Source organism: Oncorhynchus nerka, linkage group LG25 (genome assembly GCF_034236695.1).
Source record: "Oncorhynchus nerka isolate Pitt River linkage group LG25, Oner_Uvic_2.0, whole genome shotgun sequence".
Lineage (NCBI taxonomy): Eukaryota > Metazoa > Chordata > Actinopteri > Salmoniformes > Salmonidae > Oncorhynchus > Oncorhynchus nerka.
In genome coordinates, this window is record NC_088420.1 from 16337593 (window position 1) to 16361142 (window position 23550).

A 23550-nucleotide genomic window follows, 5' to 3' on the forward strand; every position below is an offset into this window, starting at 1 on the left:
TATTTATGTGCGACGAGGGCGAAGGGGGAAAGATGGCGGCCGCCATGGTGCAAATGTCTTGTTTGTACCGTGGGATGCTAGCGGTCAGGGCAACTGGAATCCGACCGCTCATCCCTGGCCTAGTGCCGTCGCAGTTTAGAGCATTTTCTGTGAAGAAGGAGAAAGAGCCGGAACTGGAGGACAATCCATATTATAATAAATATCAGGAAAAGATCAGAAAGCTAAGGAGGTAACGTTATAAGCGAAAAAAAAGTCACACGCTAGCAAATATTAATTTAACGTTAGCTTGCTAACTTACCTACATTTACATGGCAATAACACTGGGTGCTAGCTAATCTTGGTGCGCAACTTTCACTGTTTGTCAAATTAATTTCCCATGTGTAGTCAGCTAGCCAAGTATTGCCAACCGTTAGCTAGCAGGGGTGAAATCATTAGTCCATAACTTTTTCCTACGAAAACGAGTTATTGGACAAATTCAGGTTAGTCCCGTTTCGTTTGGTTCCTAGTGAATACACCCCTGGTCTCAAGGTTGTGTTCATTACGTATTCGAAAAAAAGTTGACCGTTTGACAACCAAACGTAACGGGGAGGAACCTACCTGATTTAGTTAAATAACTACTTTTCCAAAACTTTGTCCGTTTGGAGTAAACGATTTGTTGACGTTTTGCAACCGAGAACGTTTTGGAACAGAATCAGCATAATGAATACACCCAGCTAGATAACGATATCTTGGCTTTTGACATGAATGGTACAGCGTGAGATGGGGTTATAATGAATGTTGATTGCTGCAGATTTCTCATCCTTGCTAATGCTTGGTCAACTGAGTGTGGCGTGTATTGGCTTTTTGTTCCAGTGTAGTACTAGCTTGCTATCTGAACTAGAGGCCTTCACGGGTCCACCCCAACCCGATGACACATGGTTCCACAAATCTGAAGTTGACACTTGGAGTCCTGTTTGGTGGCCACACACCTCAGGTCTGTGTGAAATACTGACCAGACCAAAATTAGTGTTTAGAGTTTTATTTCTAAATGACAAACAAAAATGTATCATATTCGAGGCATCCCAATTCAGCTGACGCATGCCTCAACATTCCAATGCTATCACAAAATGTATCAGGTGGTTGTTTATGAAGGTTTTAGGTGACATTAGAATACGATAAAAAAAATATGTATTTCAAAGAATACAAAAGCACTTATTAATCTAAAAAATAACCATTAACACAATTCAAGTGTTTATTTATAAATAGGCTACATTTTTAACATACGCCATCAGAAGGAAATCCATTATTTTTAATTTAGGGAACAATATGAAAATGTTTTTTTTTTTAACAAACATAATAGCATATGTTTTATTTAATTATGTTAGTGCTTTTGGGTGTCGTGAGTGGCCATGTGTGGAACGCATGGTATCACGGCAATTCTGACAAAAAGGTATCATTTCAAGCATAGCTCGTCCACTCATTTTTCTTTGCGAGTTGTTTGGCAAAGATAGGTTATTTGGAAACATCAGAATCTGTTCTTTTTGATTAGTATTTAAATATCAAAACGTCTTACATGCATGTGACTGTAGTAGGATTTGGACCCGTCCTCCCTGGGCGCTGTGGCTTGGATGATTTTTCTTTCAAACCAAACTTAAAATTGTATAGGTTAATTCTATAAAACGGATATATCCAGCTCTGGAAAAAAACAGTTTCTCTGGTTTTACTATTTATAGGTATGTGTTTGGGTTAAATTAACATTTTTGTTTTATTCTATAAACTACTGACATTTCTCATAAATTCCAAATACATTTGGGAGAAATGTTGTCAGTAGTTTCTAGAATAAAACAAAAAGATGTCATTTTACCCAAACACATACCTATAAATAGTAAAACCAGAGAAACCGTTAATTTTACCCAAACACATACCTATAAATAGTAAAACCAGAGAAAGCGTTCATTTTACCCAAACACATACCTATAAATAGTCAATAGATCATTTTGCAGTGGTCTCTTATTTTTATCCAGCGCTGTAGAAATACACTACCGTTCATAAGTTTGGGGTCACTTAGAAATGTCCTTGTTTTCCATGAAAACGTACATGAAATTAGTTGCAAAATGTATAGGAAATATAGTCAAGATGTTGAAAAGGTTATAATTAATGATTTTAATTGAAATATTAATTCTGTCCTTCAAACTTAACTTTTGTCAAATAATCCTCCATTTGCAGCAATTGCAGCCTTGCAGATCTTTGGCTTCTAGTTGTCAATTTGTTGAGGTAATCTGAAGAGTTTACACCCCATGCTTCCTGATGCACCTCCCACAAGTTGGATTGGCTTGATGGGCGTCAACCACTCCTCCAGCATCTTTTCTTTTTTTCTGCGTCTCACGGATGTTCTTCTTTGTGATCCGAACACCTCAAACTTATATTTGTCTGTCCATAACACTTTTTTCCAATCTTCCTCTGTCTGTGTTCTTTTGCCCATCTTTTGCACATTTTTACCTTGTCAGCTCAGGGATTCGATCTTGCAACCTTCTGGTTACTAGTCCAACTCTCTAACCACTAGGTTACCTGCCTCCCAATTTGGATCCAATACAGACCCGACCCGGTCTCTCTAATCTATGACATGTTTGGGTCGGATCTGGTCGTATATTTATATATATATTTTTTTTAAATTATTTCTAGGTTGGGTGGGGATTCTGCGGGTGTCATTTCTGAGACCCAAGAAGACTTCTAATCTGAAATTTCTACTACTCGGTACTTACCCTCCTGATTCAACTAACTTAATCAAGAGAATTCACTGCTTTTTTAAGTACTGGGCAGGAACAAAAGCCTGCACATACCAGGACAAGGATTGAGTGACAGTACTAATAACTACTAGCCAGAGCTAACTTTGATATTGTAGAGCTTGTAAGTCTTTTGTCCTGGTCTGGATAATTAAAGGCCTAACTGAAGTCATGACAGTCACTCTCCTCTGAGATGTTTCCTGCTACAAAATACACTGTTCTTTTTACCATTTTGTCTTTCATATCTAGGGTGAACTGTAGCTTAGTTTTGAACTTAGGGATTTCCTAACCAGCCTTTATTTTATTTTTTTCAGTGCCAAACCGCAGGAGTTCAATGCTCGGCTCGAGAAGCGAAATGAAATTAAACGGGAGCCACTCGGACACTCTAAACAATCAGAGTTCGTCAAACTCATGGAGCAGGAGGTAGGTTACTAAGGTCGGAGGTTATATTGACCTTAGTCCCTTGGACCAGACGGTTGATGGCAAGCAAGTCTTCAATCTAATAGAACCCAGTGTTTTGATTTTGGAAATTGACCTCGCAGGCCCTCTATAAGCTGGTTGTCTGGGTGGTTTGTCCTTATGATGCTAGGAAACTTTTAAAAAATATTCTGGGTTCATGATTTCACCTGACTCATGCGCACAACCATGTAAGCACGAGCTGGGCTGGTATGTGTTAATGGCGTGTATTTAGATTGTGTGGTTATGCTTCAGGTTATAGGAATCTGAACCCAATACCAGCGTTTTGAGAAGTTTAATAATCATTCCTGGCGTCATTTGGACCAACCACCCAGATAAACAGTAGAGAAAGTTCCAATGTAATTGGAGGGGTTGTGAGAGGACCGGACGCAGCAATGTATCAGAGGGTACCTAGCTAGGGTTAGCATTAGCTAGCTATCACCGGCCGACGTATTAAGCTACAGTGTCTAAAGAAAGTTTTCACACCCCTTGACTTTTTCCACACTTCAGCCTGAATTTAAAATGGATATTCATTGAGGTTTTGTGCCACTGATCAACACACAATACCTTACAGTGTGGAATTTTGTTTTTAGAAATTTGCTAAAATGTCTTGAATCAATAAGTTGCATGGACTCACTCTGAGTGCAATAATAATGGTTAACATGTTTTTTGAACGATTGGTCCCTCGGTCGAGTAGTGAATTTCAACCACAAAGACCAAGGAGGTTTACCAATGCCTCACAGAGAAGGGAACCTATTGGTAGAAGGGTAAAAAAATGAAGCAGACATTGAATATCCCTTTGAGCATGGTGATGTTATTAATTACGCTTTGGATGGTGTAGCAATACACCCAGTCACTACAAAGATACAGGCTTCCTTCTGAACTCAGTTGCCGAAGAGGAAAAAAACTGCTCAGTAATTTCACCATGAGGCCAATGGTGACTGAGGATGTATCAACAACATTGTAGTTACTCCACAATAATAACCTAATGGACAGAGTGAAAAGTAGGAAGCCTGTACAGAATACACATATTCCAAAACATGCATCCTGTTTGCAATAAGGCACCAAAGTAATGTACTTTTTGCCCAGAATACAAAACATTATGTTTGTGGAAAATCCAACACATCACTGAGTACCAATCTTAATATTTCCAAGCATGGTGATGGCAGCATCATGTTACGGGAATGCTTGTCATCAGCAAGGACTAGGGAGTTATTTAGGATAAAAAGAAATGGAATAGAGCTAAGCACAGACAAAATCCTAGAGGTAAATCTGGTTGTCTGCTTTCCAACAGACACTGGGAGACAAATTCACCTTTCAGCAAGACAATAACCTAAAACACAAGGCCAAATATACACTGGAGTTGCTTACTATGATAACATTGAATGTTTCTGAGTGGCCTAATTAGTTTTGGCTTAAATTGGCTTGAACATTTATGGCAAGACTTGAAAATGGATGTCTGGCATACGCTCTGGATACGAGTTTCCGCTAAATGACTAAAATGTAAATGAGTTTTAAAATTATAATGGGCAAACATTGTACAATGCAGGTGTGCAAAGCTCGTAGAGGCTTACTCAAAAAGACTCGCAGCTGTAATCGCTGCCAACGTTGATTCTAACATGTATTAACTCAGGGGTTTATACTTATCTAATCAAGATGTATTAGTAGATATAATTTTTCTTCCACTTTGATATTTGAGTATTTTGTGTAGATTGTAAAAAAGAAAAAAGTGTGAAAAAAAGAAAATAATTAAATCAATTTTAATCCCAATTTCTAACATAACAAAATGTGGAAAGGTCAAGGGGTATGAATACTTTCTGAAGGCTCTGTATATTGACCCTAGTGGTCTAAGGCACTGCATCACAGTGCAAGAGGCGTCACTACATTCCCTGGTTCGATTCCAGGCTGTATCACATCCGGCCGTGATTGGGAGTCCCATAGGGCGACGCACAATTGTCCCAGCGTCGTCCGGGTTTGGCCGGGGTAGGCCGTCATTGTAAATAAGAACTTGTTCTTAACTGACTTGCCTATGTAACACTTTTTGTTGGGTGTAATGGATTACCCTCTGCTGCTTAGGAGTGTGTCCCACGGTTGTACAATTCTTTACACTGAAACAATGTTTTTGCCAACCCCTAGATGTTCTGACAGCCTTTGTGCCAATATGTTTGATTGACATCCATTCATATGCAACAAAACTTATCTTATTTGCAGTTAGAGAAGCGTGACAACCAGGTTGATGGTTCAGGCAGATTCACCAAAGACAAGGTGAGAAGTCAAATCAATGTATTAATACAATTTGCATAATTCGGTTGAATTTTGTGTACTGCTTTACACTAGGTTTTAAAGCCCATGGATTTGTATGAGGGTAAATCACCCTGTCCACCTGGATAATACCATTTAAAGTTTCTTGCACAGACCCTAGGATCTATCCTGAACTTGGACTTGATCCAGGATAAGTCAGGAGAAGAAATTGCAGAGGTACGTGTTTAAATGTTTAGAGTAATTCAAACCTTGCATATCTATGTAAAGAACATTATTTTTCATGTTTTCATACGAGGAATAAAACCCATTTATGTAACTTTCATTTTGTTTTCAGCTTTGGAGGCAATATTATGCCACAAAAGACACCATAAGTGCCGTCATACCAGTAAGTTTGCCATTTTGTCAGATAACACTTTTGACAGTAGTTTAACAATTAGATAATTACAATTACATCATTACAATTACATCATTACAATTACATCATTACAATTACATCATTCTTGCTCTATTTTAGGCCCACGTTTTTGAAGTGATTTTCAACAGAGCTAAGTGCAACCCTGTGGTAAGCATTTCTATTTATTTTTAAAATTTTTATTTCACCTTTATTTAACCAGGTAGGCTAGTTGAGAACAAGTTCTCATTTGCAACTGCGACCTGGCCAAGATAAAGCATAGCAGTGTGAACAGACAACACAGAGTTACACATGGAGTAAACAATTAACAAGTCAATAACACAGTAGAAAAAAAATGGGCAGTCTATACAATGTGTGCAAAAGGCATGAGGAGGTAGGCGAATAATACAATTTTGCAGATTAACACTGGGGTGATAAATGATCAGATGGTCATGTACAGGTAGAGATATTGGTGTGCAAAAGAGCAGAAAAGTAAATAAAAAAATAAAAAAACAGTATAAAAACAGTATGGGAATGAGGTAGGTGAAAATGGGTGGGCTATTTACCAATAGACTATGTACAGCTGCAGCGATCGGTTAGCTGCTTGGATAGCTGATGTTTGAAGTTGGTGAGGGAGATAAAAGTCTCCAACTTCAGCGATTTTGCAGTTCGTTCCAGTCACAGGCAGCAGAGTACTGGAACGAAGGCGGCCAAATGAGGTGTTGGCTTTAGGGATGATCAGTGAGATACACCTGCTGGAGCGTGTGCTACGGATGGGTGTTGCCATCGTGACCAGTGAACTGAGATAAGGCGGAGCTTTACCTAGCATGGACTTGTAGATGACCTGGAGCCAGTGGGTCTGCCGACGAATATGTAGCGAGGGCCAGCCGACTAGAGCATACAAGTCGCAGTGGTGGGTGGTATAAGGTGCTTTGGTGACAAAACGGATGGCACTGTGATAGACTGCATCCAGTTTGCTGAGTAGAGTGTTGGAAGCCATTTTGTAGATGACATCGCCGAAATCGAGGATCGGTAGGATAGTCAGTTTTACTATGGTAAGCTTGGCGGCGTGAGTGAAGGAGGCTTTGTTGCGGAATAGAAAGCCGACTCTTGATTTGATTTTCGATTGGAGATGTTTGATGTGAGTCTGGAAGGAGAGTTTGCAGTCTAGCCAGACACCTAGGTACTTATAGATGTCCACATATTCAAGGTCGGAACCATCCAGGGTGGTGATGCTAGTCGGGCATGCGGGTGCAGGCAGCGATCGGTTGAAAAGCATGCATTTGGTTTTACTCGCGTTTAAGAGCAGTTGGAGGCCACGGAAGGAGTGCTGTATGGCATTGAAGCTCGTTTGGAGGTTAGATAGCACAGTGTCCAATGACGGGCCGAAAGTATATAGAATGGTGTCGTCTGCGTAGAGGTGGATCAGGGAATCGCCCGCAGCAAGAGCAACATCATTGATATATACAGAGAAAAGAGTCGGCCCGAGAATTGAACCCTGTGGCACCCCCATAGAGACTGCCAGAGGACCGGACAGCATGCCCTCCGATTTGACACACTGAACTCTGTCTGCAAAGTAATTGGTGAACCAGGCAAGGCAGTCATCCGAGAAACCGAGGCTATTGAGTCTGCCGATAAGAATATGGTGATTGACAGAGTCGAAAGCCTTGGCGAGGTCGATGAAGACGGCTGCACAGTACTGTCTTTTATCGATGGCGGTTATGATATCGTTTAGTACCTTGAGCGTGGCTGAGGTGCACCCGTGACCGGCTCGGAAACCAGATTGCACAGCGGAGAAGGTACGGTGGGATTCGAGATGGTCAGTGACCTGTTTGTTGACTTGGCTTTCAAGACCTTAGATAGGCAGGGCAGGATGGATATAGGTCTATAGCAGTTTGGGTCCAGGGTGTCTCCCCTTTGAAGAGGGGGATGACTGCGGCAGCTTTCAATCCTTGGGGATCTCAGACGATATGAAAGAGAGGTTGAACAGGCTGGTAATAGGGGTTGCGACAATGGCGGCAGATAGTTTCAGAAATAGAGGGTCCAGATTGTCAAGCCCAGCTGATTTGTACGGGTCTAGGTTTTGCAGCTCTTTCAGAACATCTGCTATCTGGATTTGGGTAAAGGAGAACCTGGAGAGGCTTGGGCGAGGAGCTGGGGGGCGGAGCTGTTGGCCGAGGTTGGAGTAGCCAGGCGGAAGGCATGGCCAGCCGTTGAGAAGTGCTTATTGAAGCTTTCGATAATCGTGGATTTATCGGTGGAGACCGTGTTACCTTCAGTGCAGTGGGCAGCTGGGAGGAGGTGCTCTTGTTCTCCATGGACTTCACAGTGTCCCAGAACTTTTTGGAGTTGGAGCTACAGGATGCAAACTTCTGCCTGAAGAAGCTGGCCTTCGCTTTCCTGACTGACTGCGTGTATTGGTTCCTGACTTCCCTGAACAGTTGCATATCACGGGGGCTATTCGATGCTATTGCAGTCCGTCACAGGATGTTTTTGTGCTGGTCGAGGGCAGTCAGGTCTGGAGTGAACCAAGGGCTGTATCTGTTCTTGGTTCTGCATTTTTTGAACGGAGCATGCTTATCTAAAATGGTGGGGAAGTTACTTTTAAAGAATGATCAGGCATCCTCAACTGACGGGATGAGGTCAATGTCCTTCCAGGATACCCGGGCCAGGTCGATTAGAAAGGCCTGCTCACAGAAGTGTTTTAGGGAGCGTTTGACAGTGATGAGGGGTGGTCGTTTGACTGCGGCTCCGTGGCGGATACAGGCAATGAGGCAGTGATCGCTGAGATCCTGGTTGAAGACAGCGGAGGTGTATTTGGAGGGCCAGTTGGTCAGGATGACGTCTATGAGGGTGCCCTTGTTTACAGAGTTAGGGTTGTACCTGGTGGGTTCCTTGATGATTTGAGTGAGATTGAGGGCATCTAGCTTACATTGTAGGACTCGGGGTGTTAAGCATATCCCAGTTTAGGTCACCTAACAGAACAAACTCTGAAGCTAGATGGGGGCGATCAATTCACAAATGGTGTCAGGGCACAGGGCAGCAGCTGGGAGCTGGAGGGTTTTCGAAGAGACTTATTTCTGGCTCTCTGTAGACTGCAACTCCGCCCTTTGGTAGTTCTTTTCAAAGATGTTAGTATTACATTACATTTACACTGTTTGGGTATGGACCTGGATGACATCCAGTGACATTACTTTGCTTTTAAGGGGGGGGGAGAAGGAGGCTATCCTATCTAGGTATTGCTTAAAGAGGTGGGGTTTCAGGTGACTGTGATTGACTCCGCCCCCTTTGGAGTTCTATCTTGCAGAGCAGCGGGCGGGCGCCCTTGTTTGGGTGTAGGGCCTGATCAGAGCCTGGAGGCAGGTGAGGTGCCGCTGTTGGTCTTGTAGCGGATGCGAGTTGGAGTGGAGAGAGCGGAGGAGCCAGAGAACTTGGGAAGGGCATGGCGTTCTGGATGAGTTGTAGGGGTTTAATGGCACAGGCAGGGAGCCCAGCCAACAGCGATTGCAGTAATCCAGACGGGGATGACAAGTTTGGATTAGGACCTTTCGTGAGGCAGGGTCGTACTCTGGATGTTGTGAGCATTACAGGAACGGGCCACCGCCTTGATGTTATTTGAGAAGACAGGGTGTTGTCCAGGGTTAGCGCCTGGGACGAGGACTCAACCGTGATGCAGTGGGCAGCTGGGAGAGAGGTGCGAGGTTCTGATGATCCGTCTCACATGCCAGACATGCAGAGATCACACCTGTCCCAGAAGGGGGAAAGGAGAAGATTAACGTCTTTTTGGAGGTTGACAGAGCCAAGTGCTTGGTGTATAGCAGGAGATAGCAAGCCCTGGGGACACCAGTGGTGAGAGCACGTGGTGAGGAGACGGATTCTGGCCACCTGGTAGGAGCGACCTGTCAGGTTTCCGGAGATGCCCAACTCGGAGAGGGTGGAGAGGGAGGATCTGGTTCACGTCGAAGGCAGCCGTAGGTCTAGAAGGATGAGAGCAGAGGAGAGAGAGTTCTTTAGCAGCGGAGCGCTCCGTGATACAGAGAAGAGCAGTCTCAGTTGAATGACTAGTCTTGAAACCTGCTGATTTGGATCAAGAAGGTGGGAGAGTTCAAGAGTTTTGGAGAGAAAAGAAAGAAGGGATACTGGTCTGTAGTTGTTGACATCGGAGGGATCGAGTGTAGGTTTTTTCAGAAGGGGGATGTTTTTGTGCAGGGATGTTGATGAGGCAGGTGAGGTAAGGGAGAAGGTCACCGGAGATGGTCTGGAGAAGAGAGGAGGGATAACCAAGCGGGCAGGTTGTTCTGATGTCATCTGAGAGAGAGGGGAGAAAGAGGTCAGAGGTTCTTGCACCTTCTTTTCAAAATGGTTGACGAAGTCATCTGCAGAGAGGGAGGAGGGGGGAGGGGGAGGAGGATTCAAGAGGGAGGAGAAGGTGGCAAAGAGCTTCCTAGGGTTAGGAGGCAGATGCTTGGAATTTAGAGTGGTAGAAAATGCTTTAGCAGCAGAGACAGAGGAGGAAAATGTAGAGAGGAGGGAGTGAAAGGATGCCAGGTCTGCAGGGAGTTAGTTTTCCTCCTTTTGCGGCTGCCCGGAGCCCTGTTCTGTGAGCAATGAGTCGTCGAGCCACGGAGCGGGAGGGGAGGACCGAGCCGGCCTGGAGGATAGGGGACATAGAGAGTCAAAGGATGCAGAAAGGGAGGAGAGGAGGGTTGAGGAGGCAGAATCAGGAGATAGGTTGGAGAAGGTTTGAGCAGAGGGAAGAGATGATAGGATGGAAGAGGAGAGAGTAGCGGGGGAGAGAGAGCGAAGGTTGGGTCCGATACCATCCGAGTAGGGGCAGTGTGGGAAGTGTTGGATGAGAGCGAGAGGGAAAAGGATACAAGGTAGTGGTCGGAGACTTGGAGGGGAGTTGCAATGAGGTTAGTGGAGGCATCTAGTAAAGATGAGAGAGGTAGTGCCTTGTGAGTAGGGGGGAAGGTGAGAGGGTGAGGTCAAAAGAGGAGAGGAGTGGAAAGAAGGAGGCAGAGAGGAATGAGTGACGTGGGGAGGTTAAAGTCGCCCAGAACTGTGAGAGGTGAGTGCCCTCAGGAAAGGAGCTTATCAAGGCATTGCTCAGAGTTGATGAACTCTCCGAGGGAACCTGGAGGGCGATAAATGATAAGGATGTTAAGCTTGAAAGGGCTGGTAACTGTGACAGCATGGAATTCAAAGGAGGCGATAGACAGATGGGTAAGGGGAGAAAGAGAGAATGACCACTTGGGAGAGATGAGGATGCCACCACCCCGCTGACCAGAATCCTGGTTGCGAGAGCACGTGGGCGGACGAAGAGAGAGCAGTAGGAGTGTATTTGTCTGAGGTGATCCAGTTCAGAGCCAAGAAGTCGAGGGACTGAGGGAGACATAGGCTGAGATGAACTCTGCCTTGTTGGCCGCAGATCGGCAGTTCCAGAGGTACCGGAGACCTGGAACTTGTTTGGGACCACCAAGGTGGCTGGGTTGTGGAGCGTTTGTATGGTCTGTGCAGAGAGGAGAGAACAGGGATAGACAGACACATAGTTGACAGGCTAGAGAAGAGGCTACGCTAATGCAGAGGAGATTGGAATGACAAGGGACTACAGAATGTTTGTAGCAAGAATCTAATTGACTAAAATGATTAAAATGATAGAGTACTGCTGGGGTAGGCTAGCTGCGTTGTTGACACTACCCTAATCAAGTCGTTACCGTTGAGTGTGAAGTTTCTACAATGCTGCTTATTAGCTAGCTAGCACACGTTGCTAGGAGAACGACAATAGCTGGCTAGCTAACCTAGAAAACGCTCTAGACTACACAATTATCTTTGAAACAAAGACGGCTGAAGCTAGATGGGTAGCTAGCTATCGATCAAACAAATCACACCGTTGGGACTGTAATGAAATTGAAAAAGTGATACTACCTGTGGAGGACAGCTGGAATGCGAAAGTTCTATTCAGTAGACGTTGGCTGGCTATTGGCTAGCTAGGAGTGTCTCCTACGTTAAGGACGACAAAATAGCTGGCTAGCTAACTTCTGGTGAATTAAGATAATCACTCTAAGACTACACACTCTAAACTACACAATTATCTTGGATTTGAAGACAGCAAAGACAACTATGTAGCTATCTAATACTACACTAATCAAGTGTCGGTTGAGTGTGATGTTACTACACACGGTAGCCGGTGAACGTATGCTAGCTGCAGGCAGATATCGATAATAACGCAATTATCACTCTAAGACTCCACACTCTAAGCTACACAATTATCTTGGATACGAAGACAGCAAAGACAACTATGTAGCTAGCTAGCTAGCTAACACTACACTAATCAAGACGTTCAGTTGAGTGTGATAGTACTACAGTGCTACGGTAGACGGTGAACGTGTTGAAATACGATAATTACGCAATTATCTTTGATTGACTATGTAGCTAGCTAAGAGGAAATTGCTAAGATTAGACAAATCAGACCGTTGTACTATAATGAAATGTAATGAAAAAGTTATACAACCTGCAGACCGAAGCGCGGATGCGACCAGATCGCTCCAACCCTGTCCAGAGTTGGGTAGTTGGGTATGGAAATCTCTGAATTTTTGGTGGCCTTCCTGAGCCAGGATTCAGACATGGCAAGGACATCAGGGTTAGCAGAGTGTGCTAAAGCAGTGAGTAAAACAAACTTAGGGAGGAGGCTTCTGATGTTGACATGCATAAAACCAAGGCTTTTTCGATCACAGAAGTCAACAAATGAGGGTACCTGGGGACATGCAGGGCCTGGGTTTACCTCCACATCACCCGCGGAACAGAGAAGGAGTAGTATGAGGGTGCGGCTAAAGGCTATCAAAACTGGTCGCCTAGAGCGTTGGGGGCAGAGGATAAGAGGAGCAGGTTTCTGGGCATGGTAGAATATATTCAGGGCATAATGCGCAGACAGGGGTATGGTGGGGTGCGGGTACAGCGGAGGTAGGCCCAGGCACTGGGTGATGATGAGAGAGGTTGTATCTCTGGACATGCTGGCTGTAATGGGTGAGGTCACCGCATGTGTGGGAGGTGGGACAAAGGAGGTAACAGGGGTATGCAGAGTGGGTCTAGGGGCTCCATTGTGAACTAAAACAATGATAACTAACCTGAACAACAGTATACAAGGCATATTGACATCTGAGAGAGACATACAGCGAGGCATACAGTAATCACAGGTGTTGAATTTGGAAAGCTAGCTAAAAACAGTAGGCGAGGCTAATCCGCTAGCACAACAAACAGCAGGTAAAATGGCGTTGACTAGGCAACGGGGCCGACGGGTAAGACAAACAAGCAGAAAGGAGTACCGTGATTAATGGACAGTCCAGCGTCGTCAGCTATGTAGCCAAGAGATCAGTGTCCAGGGGCAGCGGTGGATGGGCAGGGGGCTGGGCTGGCGAGTGTTATCCAGGTTTTAAAAAACTAACAATGACTAACTAGCTTGTAGCTAGTTAGCTGGTTAGCGTCTGGAGGTTCTTGAGTGTGTCATAAAAATAAGAGTAAAAGTAATAGCGATTCCGTATCACATTGGGTGAGGCAGGTTTCCGGAAGGTATAAACAAATTAAAAATCAAAAAGAGATAGAAAGTAAATGGGGTCAGAGAGTGATTGGGACGCGGTGGTTCAGACGGTTAGCAGGCCTGTGCTAACAAGCTAACAGTTCGTAGGCCCGAGCTAGACAAGGTAGCAGTTAGCGGACCGGAGCTTGACAAGCTAGCCGTTAGCAGGCCGAATTAGCAAGCAGGGAGATAGCGAGGGCTAGAGAGTTAACCTTTGGGGGACGTCGCGATGGGGTGAGTCTGTTTATTCCTCTTCATGCGGTGAGCTGGAGATACAGCGATTCAGAAGCTTTGTGCCTAGTAGAACTGTACTGTACTTTGTTCAAAGGTTGATGATAAAGCAGTGTGTTTACAATGACATTGCACACATTGTGTGGCATGGTGACCGAGCAAATGTGGTTGTTTGAGGAGTATCATGCATCAAAAGGACACTTGATGGCAGTATTGTACAAGCAAAGAAAGAGAAGCTTTAATATTCAGTGCTTCCATAACATGTTGACCACAACCTGAATAATGTATGGACAACAGTTAATTGAGATGATTTAATACCCAGCATTTCATTTTTTTATTTTTAGAAATGTTATACTCATGAGTCCACTATTGCAACTCATGTTGAATGGTTTTAATCTATCTGATAGTTGAATACAAAAACATTTAAAGGTATCACTCACCGATATAACAATGTGTTACTCCCCGACATCCAGTTCCTGTATGCGTTACCACAAAAGGAGGGCTATGAATTTTTCCTGGGGCAGTGGTCGGACTACGAACTGCATTTCACGTCCCTGATCAATGTCCAGGTAACTCCTATATCATTTATCTTATAGCTCCTCTTTTAATGTTTGATTTAATTGAACCTTTATTTAACTAGGCAAGTCAGTTAAGAACAAATTCTTATTTACAACGACGGCCTACACCGGCCAAACCCGGACGATGCTGGGCCAAATGTGTGCCGCCCTATGGGACTACCGATGACGGCCGGACATGCAGTGCCTTAGACCGCTGCACCACTCGGGAGCCCCTCTTCCTAGCTCACCCAAACAACACCATGGGTTTCAACACTGAACAAAAATAAACACAACATGCAACAATTTCATATATAAGGAATTCAGTCAATTGAAATAAATAAATTAGGCCCAATCTATAGATTTCAGCCAATCAGAATACATTTTTCCCCACAACAGGGCTTTATTACAAACAGAAATACTACACCGTTTCATCAGCTGTCCGGGTGGCTGGTCTCAGACGATCCCGCAGGTGACTAAGCCGGATGTGGAGGTCCTGAGCTGGCTTAGTTACATGTGGTCTGCGGTTGTGAGGCCGGTTGGACGTACTGCCAAATTCTCTAAAATGACTTTGGAAGCCGCTTATAGTAGAGAAATTAACATTACATTATCTGGCAACAGCTCTGGTGGTCATTCCTGCAGCAACATGCCAATTTCACATCCCTCAACTTGAGACATCTGTGGCATTGTTTTGTGTGACAAAACTGCACATTTTAGAGTGGCCTTTTTTGACTTGTCTAATGATCATGCTGTTTAACCAGCTTCTTGATATGCCACACCTGTCAGGTGGATGAATTATCGTGGCAAAGGAGAAATGCTCACTAACAGGGATGTAAACAAATTTGTGCACAACATTTGAGAGAAATAAGCTTTTTGTGCGTGTGGAAAATTTCTGTGATCTTTTTATTTTCGCTCATGAAACATGAGACCAACACTTTACATGTTGCGTTTTATATTTTTGTTCAGTATATGATGTATAGAAATACGATTATAGTCCTAGATAACTTGTTTTATCTGTGGTGTAGATTCTATACTATATCGACTCTGGTGTTTCCCTGACCCCCTCCACAGACCATGGGAGAGCACGCCCCCAGTCAGTTGATCCTCTACCACTATTCTGATCTGCAGAAAGACAAGGGTGTAGTGCTCATGACTGCTGAGATGGACCCTAAGTTCATGGTAAGCTGTTTCTAATAAGCCATTGTTCCTGATGTAACACCACTTTAAAAATCTATAAAAAATAATGATGTTGAGGTCAATGTTAGAAGGCAGCAGCCCAGTTATACTCCACATTCAACATAAGCTTTACTCATACAGGCTAATCACTACTGTATACACACGGCACATTTAATCAATTATATCAACAACTGTGCAATGTGAAATGGTAATTAGTCAAGTAGGTGTTCTGTAGATTACAGCAATGTCATTCACCTCTGGTATTTTTTTGCACTGTAATTACCAGATAACTTTTTCTAATTTATAGCTTGTTTTATTTGGTTTGGTCCAAGTGGGGGAAGGCTTTTAGCCTAATACTCCTGTTTTGCAGACAGTACATCTGGCTCAGTGCTTGGCCAATCAGGTGCAGCTGTTCTACGGAACCCAGCGGCAGGAGATTTTTAGATTGGTGGAGACCTTCAACCACAAACCAGCTGACTTTAAACACATGGCAGTGATTGCTGAGTTGGAACAGAGTGGCGTCAATCCTGCTCTCACCTCTGGGAACTAGATCAAGAGTTGTCAGACAGTGAAATTTTGCTCCAATTTACAAAGGGATTGGCACATGGTCATTCATTTGGTGCCAATCTTGCGTTTGCGAGAATGACGTCTTTTGCTTGGCACTAATGACCTGGTTGACCAGATGCATCAGTCAAAATGTATGCTAAATTCCCGGGCATAGATGATGTAATGAATCAATGTTATTTAATCTTATCAAAGCCTTAAATGTTATTTTTCACCTCTCCCCTGTCCATCTTACTGTTGTACTTGACAGTAGTCTCATATTCCTGTCAGAACCCAGCCTACAACCCATAAGGCACTCTATACTGTACATAGGCCTCTGGTCAAATGTAATGCACTATGACCCCTTGTGGAAGGTATTGCTCTATACACAGAATAGAGTGCCATTTCGTGTATGGTGTTCCCCTTCCAAATATTCTTGTTATTTTTAGATAGAATAACTGCAGGAATTTGGTTTTCAAAACAATGGAGTGTACAATGAGATTTCGTACATAAGTATATTTGTACATATAAGTAAACTCAGCAAATAAAGAAACGTCCTCTCACTGTCAACTGTGTTTATTTTCAGCAAACTTAACATGTGTAAATATTTGTATTAACATAAGATTCAACAACTGAGACAAACTGAACAAGTTCCACAGACATGTGACTAACAGAAATGAAATAATGTGTCCCTGAACATAAGGGGGGGGTCAAAATCAAAAGTAACAGTCAGTATCTGGTGTGGCCACCAGCTGCATTAAGTACTGCAGTGCATCTCCTCCTCATGGACTGTACCAGATTTGCCAGTTCTTGCTATGAGATGTTACCCCACTATTCCACCAAGGCACCTGCAAGTTCCCGGACATTTCTGGTGGGAATGGCCCTAGTCCTCACCCTCCGATCCAACACGTCCCAGACGTGCTCAATGGGATTGAGATCCGGGCTCTTCGCTGGCCATGGCAGAACACTGACATTCCTGTCTTGCAGGAAATCGCGCACAGAACGAGCAGTATGTCTGGTGGCATTGTCATGCTGGAGGGTCATGTCAGGATGAGCCTGCAGGAAGAGTACCACATGAGGGAGGAGGATGTCTTCCCTGTAATGCACAGTGTTGAGATTGCCTGCAATGACCACAAGCTCAGTCCGATGATGCTGTGACACATCGCCCCAGACCATGACAGACCCTCCAAATCGATCCCGCTCCAGAGTAAAGGTCTGTGTAACGCTCATTCCTTCGACGATAAATGCGAATCCGACCATCGCCCCTGGTGAGAGAAAACCGCAACTCGTCAGTGAAGAGCACTTTTTTTTGTTGCCAGTCCTGTCTGGTCCAGTGACGGTGGGTTTGTGCCCATAGGCAATGTTTTTGCCAGTGATGTCTGGTGAGGACCTGCCGTACAATAGGCTGGACTTTCCAGCCTATCTCAGCCTATTGCGGACAGTCTGCGCACTGATGGAGGGATTGTGCGTTCCTAGTGTAACTTGGGCAGTTGTTGCCATCCTGTACCTGTCCCGCAGGTGTGATGTTCGGCTGTACCGATCCTGTGCAGGTGTTGTTACACGTGGTCTGCCACTGCGAGGGCAGGCAGTCTCCCTGTCGCGCTGTTTTAGGCGTCTCACAGTATGGACATTGCAATTTATTTCCCTGGCCACATCTGCAGTTCTCATGCCTCCTTGCAGCATGCCTAAGGCATGTTCAAGCAGATGAGCTATGATCCCGGCATCTTTCTTTTGGTGTTTTTCAGAGTCAGTAGAAAGGCCTCTTTAGTGTCCTACGTTTTCATGACTGTGACCTTAATTGCTTACCGCCTGTAAGTTGTTAGTGTCTTAACACAGCTGCATGTTCATTAATTGTTTATGGTTCATTGGACTAGCATGGGAAACAGTGTTTAAACCCTTTACAATGAAGATCTGTGAAGTTATTTGGATTTTAACTAATTATCTTTGAAAGACAGTGTCCTGAAAAAGGGACACTTCTTTTTTTTCCTGAGTTTATATTGTAGAGTAACTGTAATACTGAAAGAATGTTTAGACAATTTCTGTGTTCACTTATTTTACATAGTTGCAACTTGAGCGGTATGACTGGCCACATACAGTATCATTCACCTGTTGCACCCATTTATTTAGTGTCCTGATATATTGTTACAATAAATTCAAAAGGAACGTTCATAACATGCAAAATAGCTACCCTGGTTTGTACGGTTATGAACAATGCATAGATGCTTTTCCGGTTGCATGTGTACTTTGCTCAATCAATGTAAACATGGCGCGGTGCTTTCGGCTGCCTCTGGTACCACTTGCTATAAATAAATGTATAACTACATTTTTATTGGTATTTCATGAATGAGTCATGTCTCACCCGTGCAAATTCCTCTAATGCCGTCAGGTGATCTGATAGGCTACTGTTCCTACAGAGGTGTGTCTGTCTGGAAATTTGGTACATTCATTCACAGCGGAGTTCCTGTTTTTAAGACCTTTTCTTTTCAGCACCTTTGTAAATTGCAGGATGTCTGTCGACAATGTTTATGGCCGCGTAGAGCAATATAGGAACGCATGATAAACATTCATTATTTCGCTTCTGACATTTTTTTCACCCAACACTCGCAATTCGACTCCCATCACTTTATAGGTTATCCAATCTCTTTACAGATTAAGTCAGAAGCCGATTCATATCGATAATCAAGAGGTCGCTTCGCCAACGAGTTGACTTCGTCAGGTGCATAGCCTACAGCTCAGTTCAGTAGGCGAGCCAACGAAGAACTGCGAGAACAGAACCACCCACAGAAGATTTATAGAGGTAATAAAACATTATGTATTGGCATTTTACCTGTTATCCGTATACATTTATAATTACAGAAGTAACTGTATCGGTCGTTGTCTCTGACAGCAGTACCATAATGTGGCCTAAGACAATTTCCCTTGTGTCAAATGATATATTTGCACAGTAGCTACACCTGTGCCTCAAGCATAACGATGGCATCAATTCGTCCATTGATGGTTTCACAAGCCTGCTGTATACAGACATGGATGTCTCTGGCTTATCTGAATGAAGATGTTATCTTATAAACGTTGCTCTTTGAGTTAGAGCTTTATTCTTCTGTTTTGAATAATGGAGCACACCTAGCCTTAAACCTGTTTTAATGCAGAATATTTGCACTGACAAACCATTTAGCCTACATACATAGCCGACAAAACACATTAAAAATAAACTAGCACATGACTGAAATAAATTCAACTATGTTAACATATCCAGTTAACGCCATTGTGTATTAAAAATCCCTTTTTGTTAATGATATATTATAGGCTAATAGGCAACATGCGTTTCTCCAAGTGTCATGACTTTGCTGAGATCCTATCTAGAAGATGTTCAACGTATAACTCAAATGTGTTGATAATGGATTCGACATTCCACAACATCACATTATAGCCCTACTATACTTGTCCAGTAACCATGGTTTCCTGCAAATGACTGAAACATTTGATATAGCGTCCTCCACTTCCTCCTTCTACCTTTTCTTGACTCATCCACCCGTCTGCCTGCTGCCCACGTGATGAATGCTCCACAGATGGCGAAGGCAGACCAGCGCTTTGGGCAGAGAGATGGCTCCGACCAGAACTTTGACTACATGTTCAAGCTCCTCATCATTGGAAACAGCAGCGTGGGAAAAACCAGCTTTCTGTTCCGCTACGCAGACGACTCGTTCAGCAACTCTTTCGTCAGCACAGTGGGCATCGACTTCAAAGTCAAGACTGTCTACAGGAATGACAAGAGGGTTAAGCTCCAGATATGGGTGAGTTGTAGACCGTTTTCTCTAGTCAATTCAAACTGAATTTATTATCACCTTGTGGATTTTGAAGCTATTATGTTTCTATTGTGTTCTATTCTATATCTATGTCACCATAAATGTGCCATGTGATGCAGCTGAAGTTTTTGTCACCTGTTTTCAGTCAGTCTGAGCTTGATCAGACTGAACATAAGATGAGGATCATATTTCATTCAATTAGGCCTATATGGTCATTCTGCAGTTAGTTATACATGCTAAAAGTCCACTGATCAAGATACAGGGCTTGAGTGCACTGTGCATAAGGATTATAATAATTATGCACAAGTAGGCTAAATACAGGATAGATAATCATGTTATTATGTGCATAATGATTATTATGTTCAGTCTCTTCTGGGTTATGCTTTGTTGATCCATTTAGTATTTGTTTCTGGCTTGAGCTCCACATTCACAATTGCACCCAATCCTTGTAACTACAGCCAGGACGATGTCATGACTGTATTGTAGATAAATTACACACACACACACGCACACAGTATTTCCCCTGCAGGCCTAGGGAGACAGAAGCTTCTGGTGAGCTTGCATCATTGAATAATGATTGTTGTCATGGCAGCAGCTCTTCACATTACTCCCCAACAGCGAGATTCTGTGAGGTAATTGAGTGAGGGGTAAGGGGTAAGAACCCACAGAGGGTATACAGGGGGTGGTGGGGGTGTGGGGAGGAGCTATGCAGACTCGACTGCAAGAGTAAATTGCAATTTGTGATAAACTGAGAGTGGTAATCAGTGCAGATTGAGCCCGTCTTCAATGCCAGGCTGGAGGTGTAAAAATAGAATGCTGTGTGGTCCCTCTCAAAACAGCTGCGGCGCGATTGATGTTGGCAGCAGCAGCGACAATCTTGAAAAAACATACAGTAATGCCATCACTGGCTCTGTGAGAGCAGAGCTCCACTACAGCAAACTACAGCAAACTTAGGGTTGCTGCCTATTTTAATTTGACCTTTATTTAACCAGGCAAGTCAGTTAAGAACACATTCTTATTTTCAATGACGGCCTGGGAACAGTGGGTTAACTGCCTGTTCAGGGGCAGAACGACAGATTTGTACCTTGTCAGCTCGGGGGTTTGAACTTGCAACCTTCCGGTTACTAGTCCAACGCTCTAACCACTAGGCTACGCTGCCACCCTAGCCTATTTACCCAGTGCTTCTCTAGAACCAGTGGTGTAGAATGCAGATCTGGGTTCAAATCATTTCAAATAGTTCATCTGTGCGGGATTGAGCATGCCTGGTTGGACCAATAGAATAGTAAAAAAAAAAATGCAAGCCCCGCCCTTCTGGCACTCCAGGCAGGCTAAAGCAAATGATCAAAGTTGGTTGAGAGAAGCCAAGAGTGTGCAAAGCTTTGTTTAACACTTTTTTGGTAACTACATGATTCTATATGTGTTATTTAATAGTTTTGATGTCTTCACTATTATTCTACAATGTAGAAAATAGTACAAATAAAGAAAAACCCTTGAATGAGTAGGTGTGTCCAAACTTATGACTGGTACTGTACATATACACACAGCAACAGCACAGCCTCCATTGTAAAACAATTCTTAAAGGCCCAGTGCAGTCAAACGTGTTTTTAAATATATTTCCAAACTATGAGGTTAAAACAACACTGTGAAAATGATGATGATGCCCTTTTAGTGTAGGAGCTGTTTGAATAGACCACCATTCTAGCTTGAGAAATTTATTTAGCTAAGAAGCTATTTTTGTTTATTGTTTTCAATTAAATGGTCAAAAATCACAGTAAGGTACTTCATTCTTATCCTAAAAGGATTTGATATTGAGATAAAAACGGCTGCATTGGGCCTTTAAAGTTTAAACTGCTTTTAAAAAATGTTTAAAGGTGAAATATGCAGAAATCACTCCACGATTTCATGGTAGCTAAAATTCTAATAGTTCACATAATTTATGTGACAAAACAAGTACTCTAGAGTGTATAGAATCAATGTACCATATAAACCGCTGTGAAATATATTTTCAATAACCAAAAATATTTGAAGCTGATGTACAAAACTGAAAGTAAAAGATCCCTTCCGTCTTCAACGGAACCATAGAAATTGAGAGTTGCACCCCTTAGAAAAGGTCTACTGTGATCCCTTAGACTTGCTTTCAATGAGAATGACAGATCTATCTTTCTTTTCTCTCCAAAACTTTGATCAAGTAGCCCAGAAAGCTCTATTGCTATCTTTCAAACACTTCTTGAAAAATCAGTCAGGTTTCAAGACTAGTCATTCAACTGAGACTGCTCTTCTCTGTATGACGGAGGCGCTCCGCACTGCTAAAGCTAACTCTCTCTCCTCTGCTCTCATGGCAACCAGATGGCGCCTTCACCTGTGAACCATCAGATCCTCCTCTCCACCCTCAGCAACGAGTTGGGCATCTAATGCAGTTTTCAGGTTCTCTGCTGTTGCCTCCTCCTCCATGTTCTCAGGTTGCGTCAGTACATGGGACTTCACATCCCACTGCCTCACCACTGGGAAGTGTCCCCCAGGGCTGATGTATGATTCCTATTCATACACACACCAACAATGGCTGTGTTTAACCCACATATGGGGTCTTTGAGATCATTGCTTGTACATATAGAGCAATCATTTACAATATGTCCATCCGGCCATCACGGTTTTCCGACATGGCATCTGCATGTCTGGCAGACATATCCGGGGATTGAAGCTCACCATCCACTACCATTGACAATGGCTGCTATATCAACTGCAATCATTTCTGTAATCAGCGGTTGACTTTTGTCCTCCTCCCTTTATCGCTAAGCTTTCATCTGTCCTGGGCACACCCTGCTTCTCAACGGTTTGACATCAAGGCGGTGCCGTTCCTTTCAGATGGTTAAACATTGCACCTGTACTACGCCCTGCCTCACTTCCACCTCAGGTCCTAATCCAGGCATTTCATCCACCGTCTTCATTTAACTTCTCTCGCTGTTGGCTGGGCTCCCTGCCTGTTTCATTTAACCCTACAACTCATCCATTTCACCACCGTTTCATTTAACTTCCCAAAGTTCTCTGCATTTCACCACCTCCTCCGCTTCCATTTAACTTCTCAAAGTGCCTCGCATTTCACCACCTTTTCATTTAACTTCTCAAACTGTGTTGCTACATTTAACATGCTCATCTCACTCTGCCATTTGTCCAACTGCAAGGTTAACGATAATGACCTCTGGAGCGCCTCCCTATCCATGGCAAATAACGCTCAGCCCAGTCAAATTGTTCGCTGCTTGGTATTTGTTTAATTAAAATGTTTACATTCATGATGATGATCGGGACCTGTTAGGGACACCTGAAACCCCACTGTTATTTTTTTTAAATAAATGAAGAATCGTTTCTCAGTTTGTTAAAGATTTAGAACTTTGTTAATGTTTAGTCAAAAAAGAAACTATCACAATTTATTTTAAACGCTCTGGACACCCGTCTGCCTCCATATAACTAAATTTAATGTAAATGTACAAAACTAAAGTATTGATGCTTTACTTGGAACAATCAGTCCTGGGTTCAAATAGAACAGGTCTACTGTGTCACAGTACCTTTCAAAACATATGGACAGATCTATTCATCCAGGGTTTTTCTTAGATTTTTACTATTTTCTACATTGTACAATAATAAGAAAAATCTTAATTTCATGAATTTCCAATGTACATATGGAATCATGTAGTAACCAATAAAGTGTTAAGATCGCTCACCTTACTGCTGTCTCCCAGTCAGTAACGACTTCATATCCCACTGAATCAAAATATATTTGAGACTCTTCAAAGTAGCCATG

At 43.2% G+C, this 23550-nt stretch overlaps 2 protein-coding genes across 6 annotated transcripts in view; both read left to right on the forward strand.

Annotated features, from left to right (window-relative positions):
* LOC115109075 (ATP synthase mitochondrial F1 complex assembly factor 1-like) lies at positions 1-18716 on the forward strand. 5 transcript variants are annotated; one of them, XM_029633656.2, is made up of 10 exons: positions 142-229; positions 2662-2733; positions 3077-3185; positions 5430-5483; positions 5622-5696; positions 5815-5865; positions 5995-6042; positions 14152-14247; positions 15304-15411; positions 15779-16521. In XM_029633656.2, exons 3-10 carry the CDS (start codon positions 3174-3176, stop codon positions 15956-15958), a joined length of 624 nt encoding a protein of 207 aa, XP_029489516.2. In that variant the 5' UTR covers positions 142-229; positions 2662-2733; positions 3077-3173; the 3' UTR covers positions 15959-16521. The 5 variants fall into 5 exon arrangements, with proteins under 5 accessions (XP_029489515.2, XP_029489514.2, XP_029489512.2 ...); XM_029633655.2 differs by lacking the exons at positions 2662-2733; positions 15779-16521 and adding an exon at positions 18601-18716 and having other exon boundaries at positions 1-229; XM_029633654.2 differs by lacking the exon at positions 2662-2733 and having other exon boundaries at positions 1-229; positions 15741-16521.
* LOC115109077 (ras-related protein Rab-3B-like) overlaps positions 18665-23550 on the forward strand; it is a 13755-nt gene continuing 8869 nt past the window's right edge. Inside the window, exons 1-2 of the mRNA XM_029633657.2 lie at positions 18665-18748; positions 19518-19742. Coding sequence (XP_029489517.1) covers positions 19518-19742 — 225 coding nt within the window. The 5' untranslated portion in view covers positions 18665-18748. The remainder of the gene's footprint in view (positions 18749-19517; positions 19743-23550) is intronic.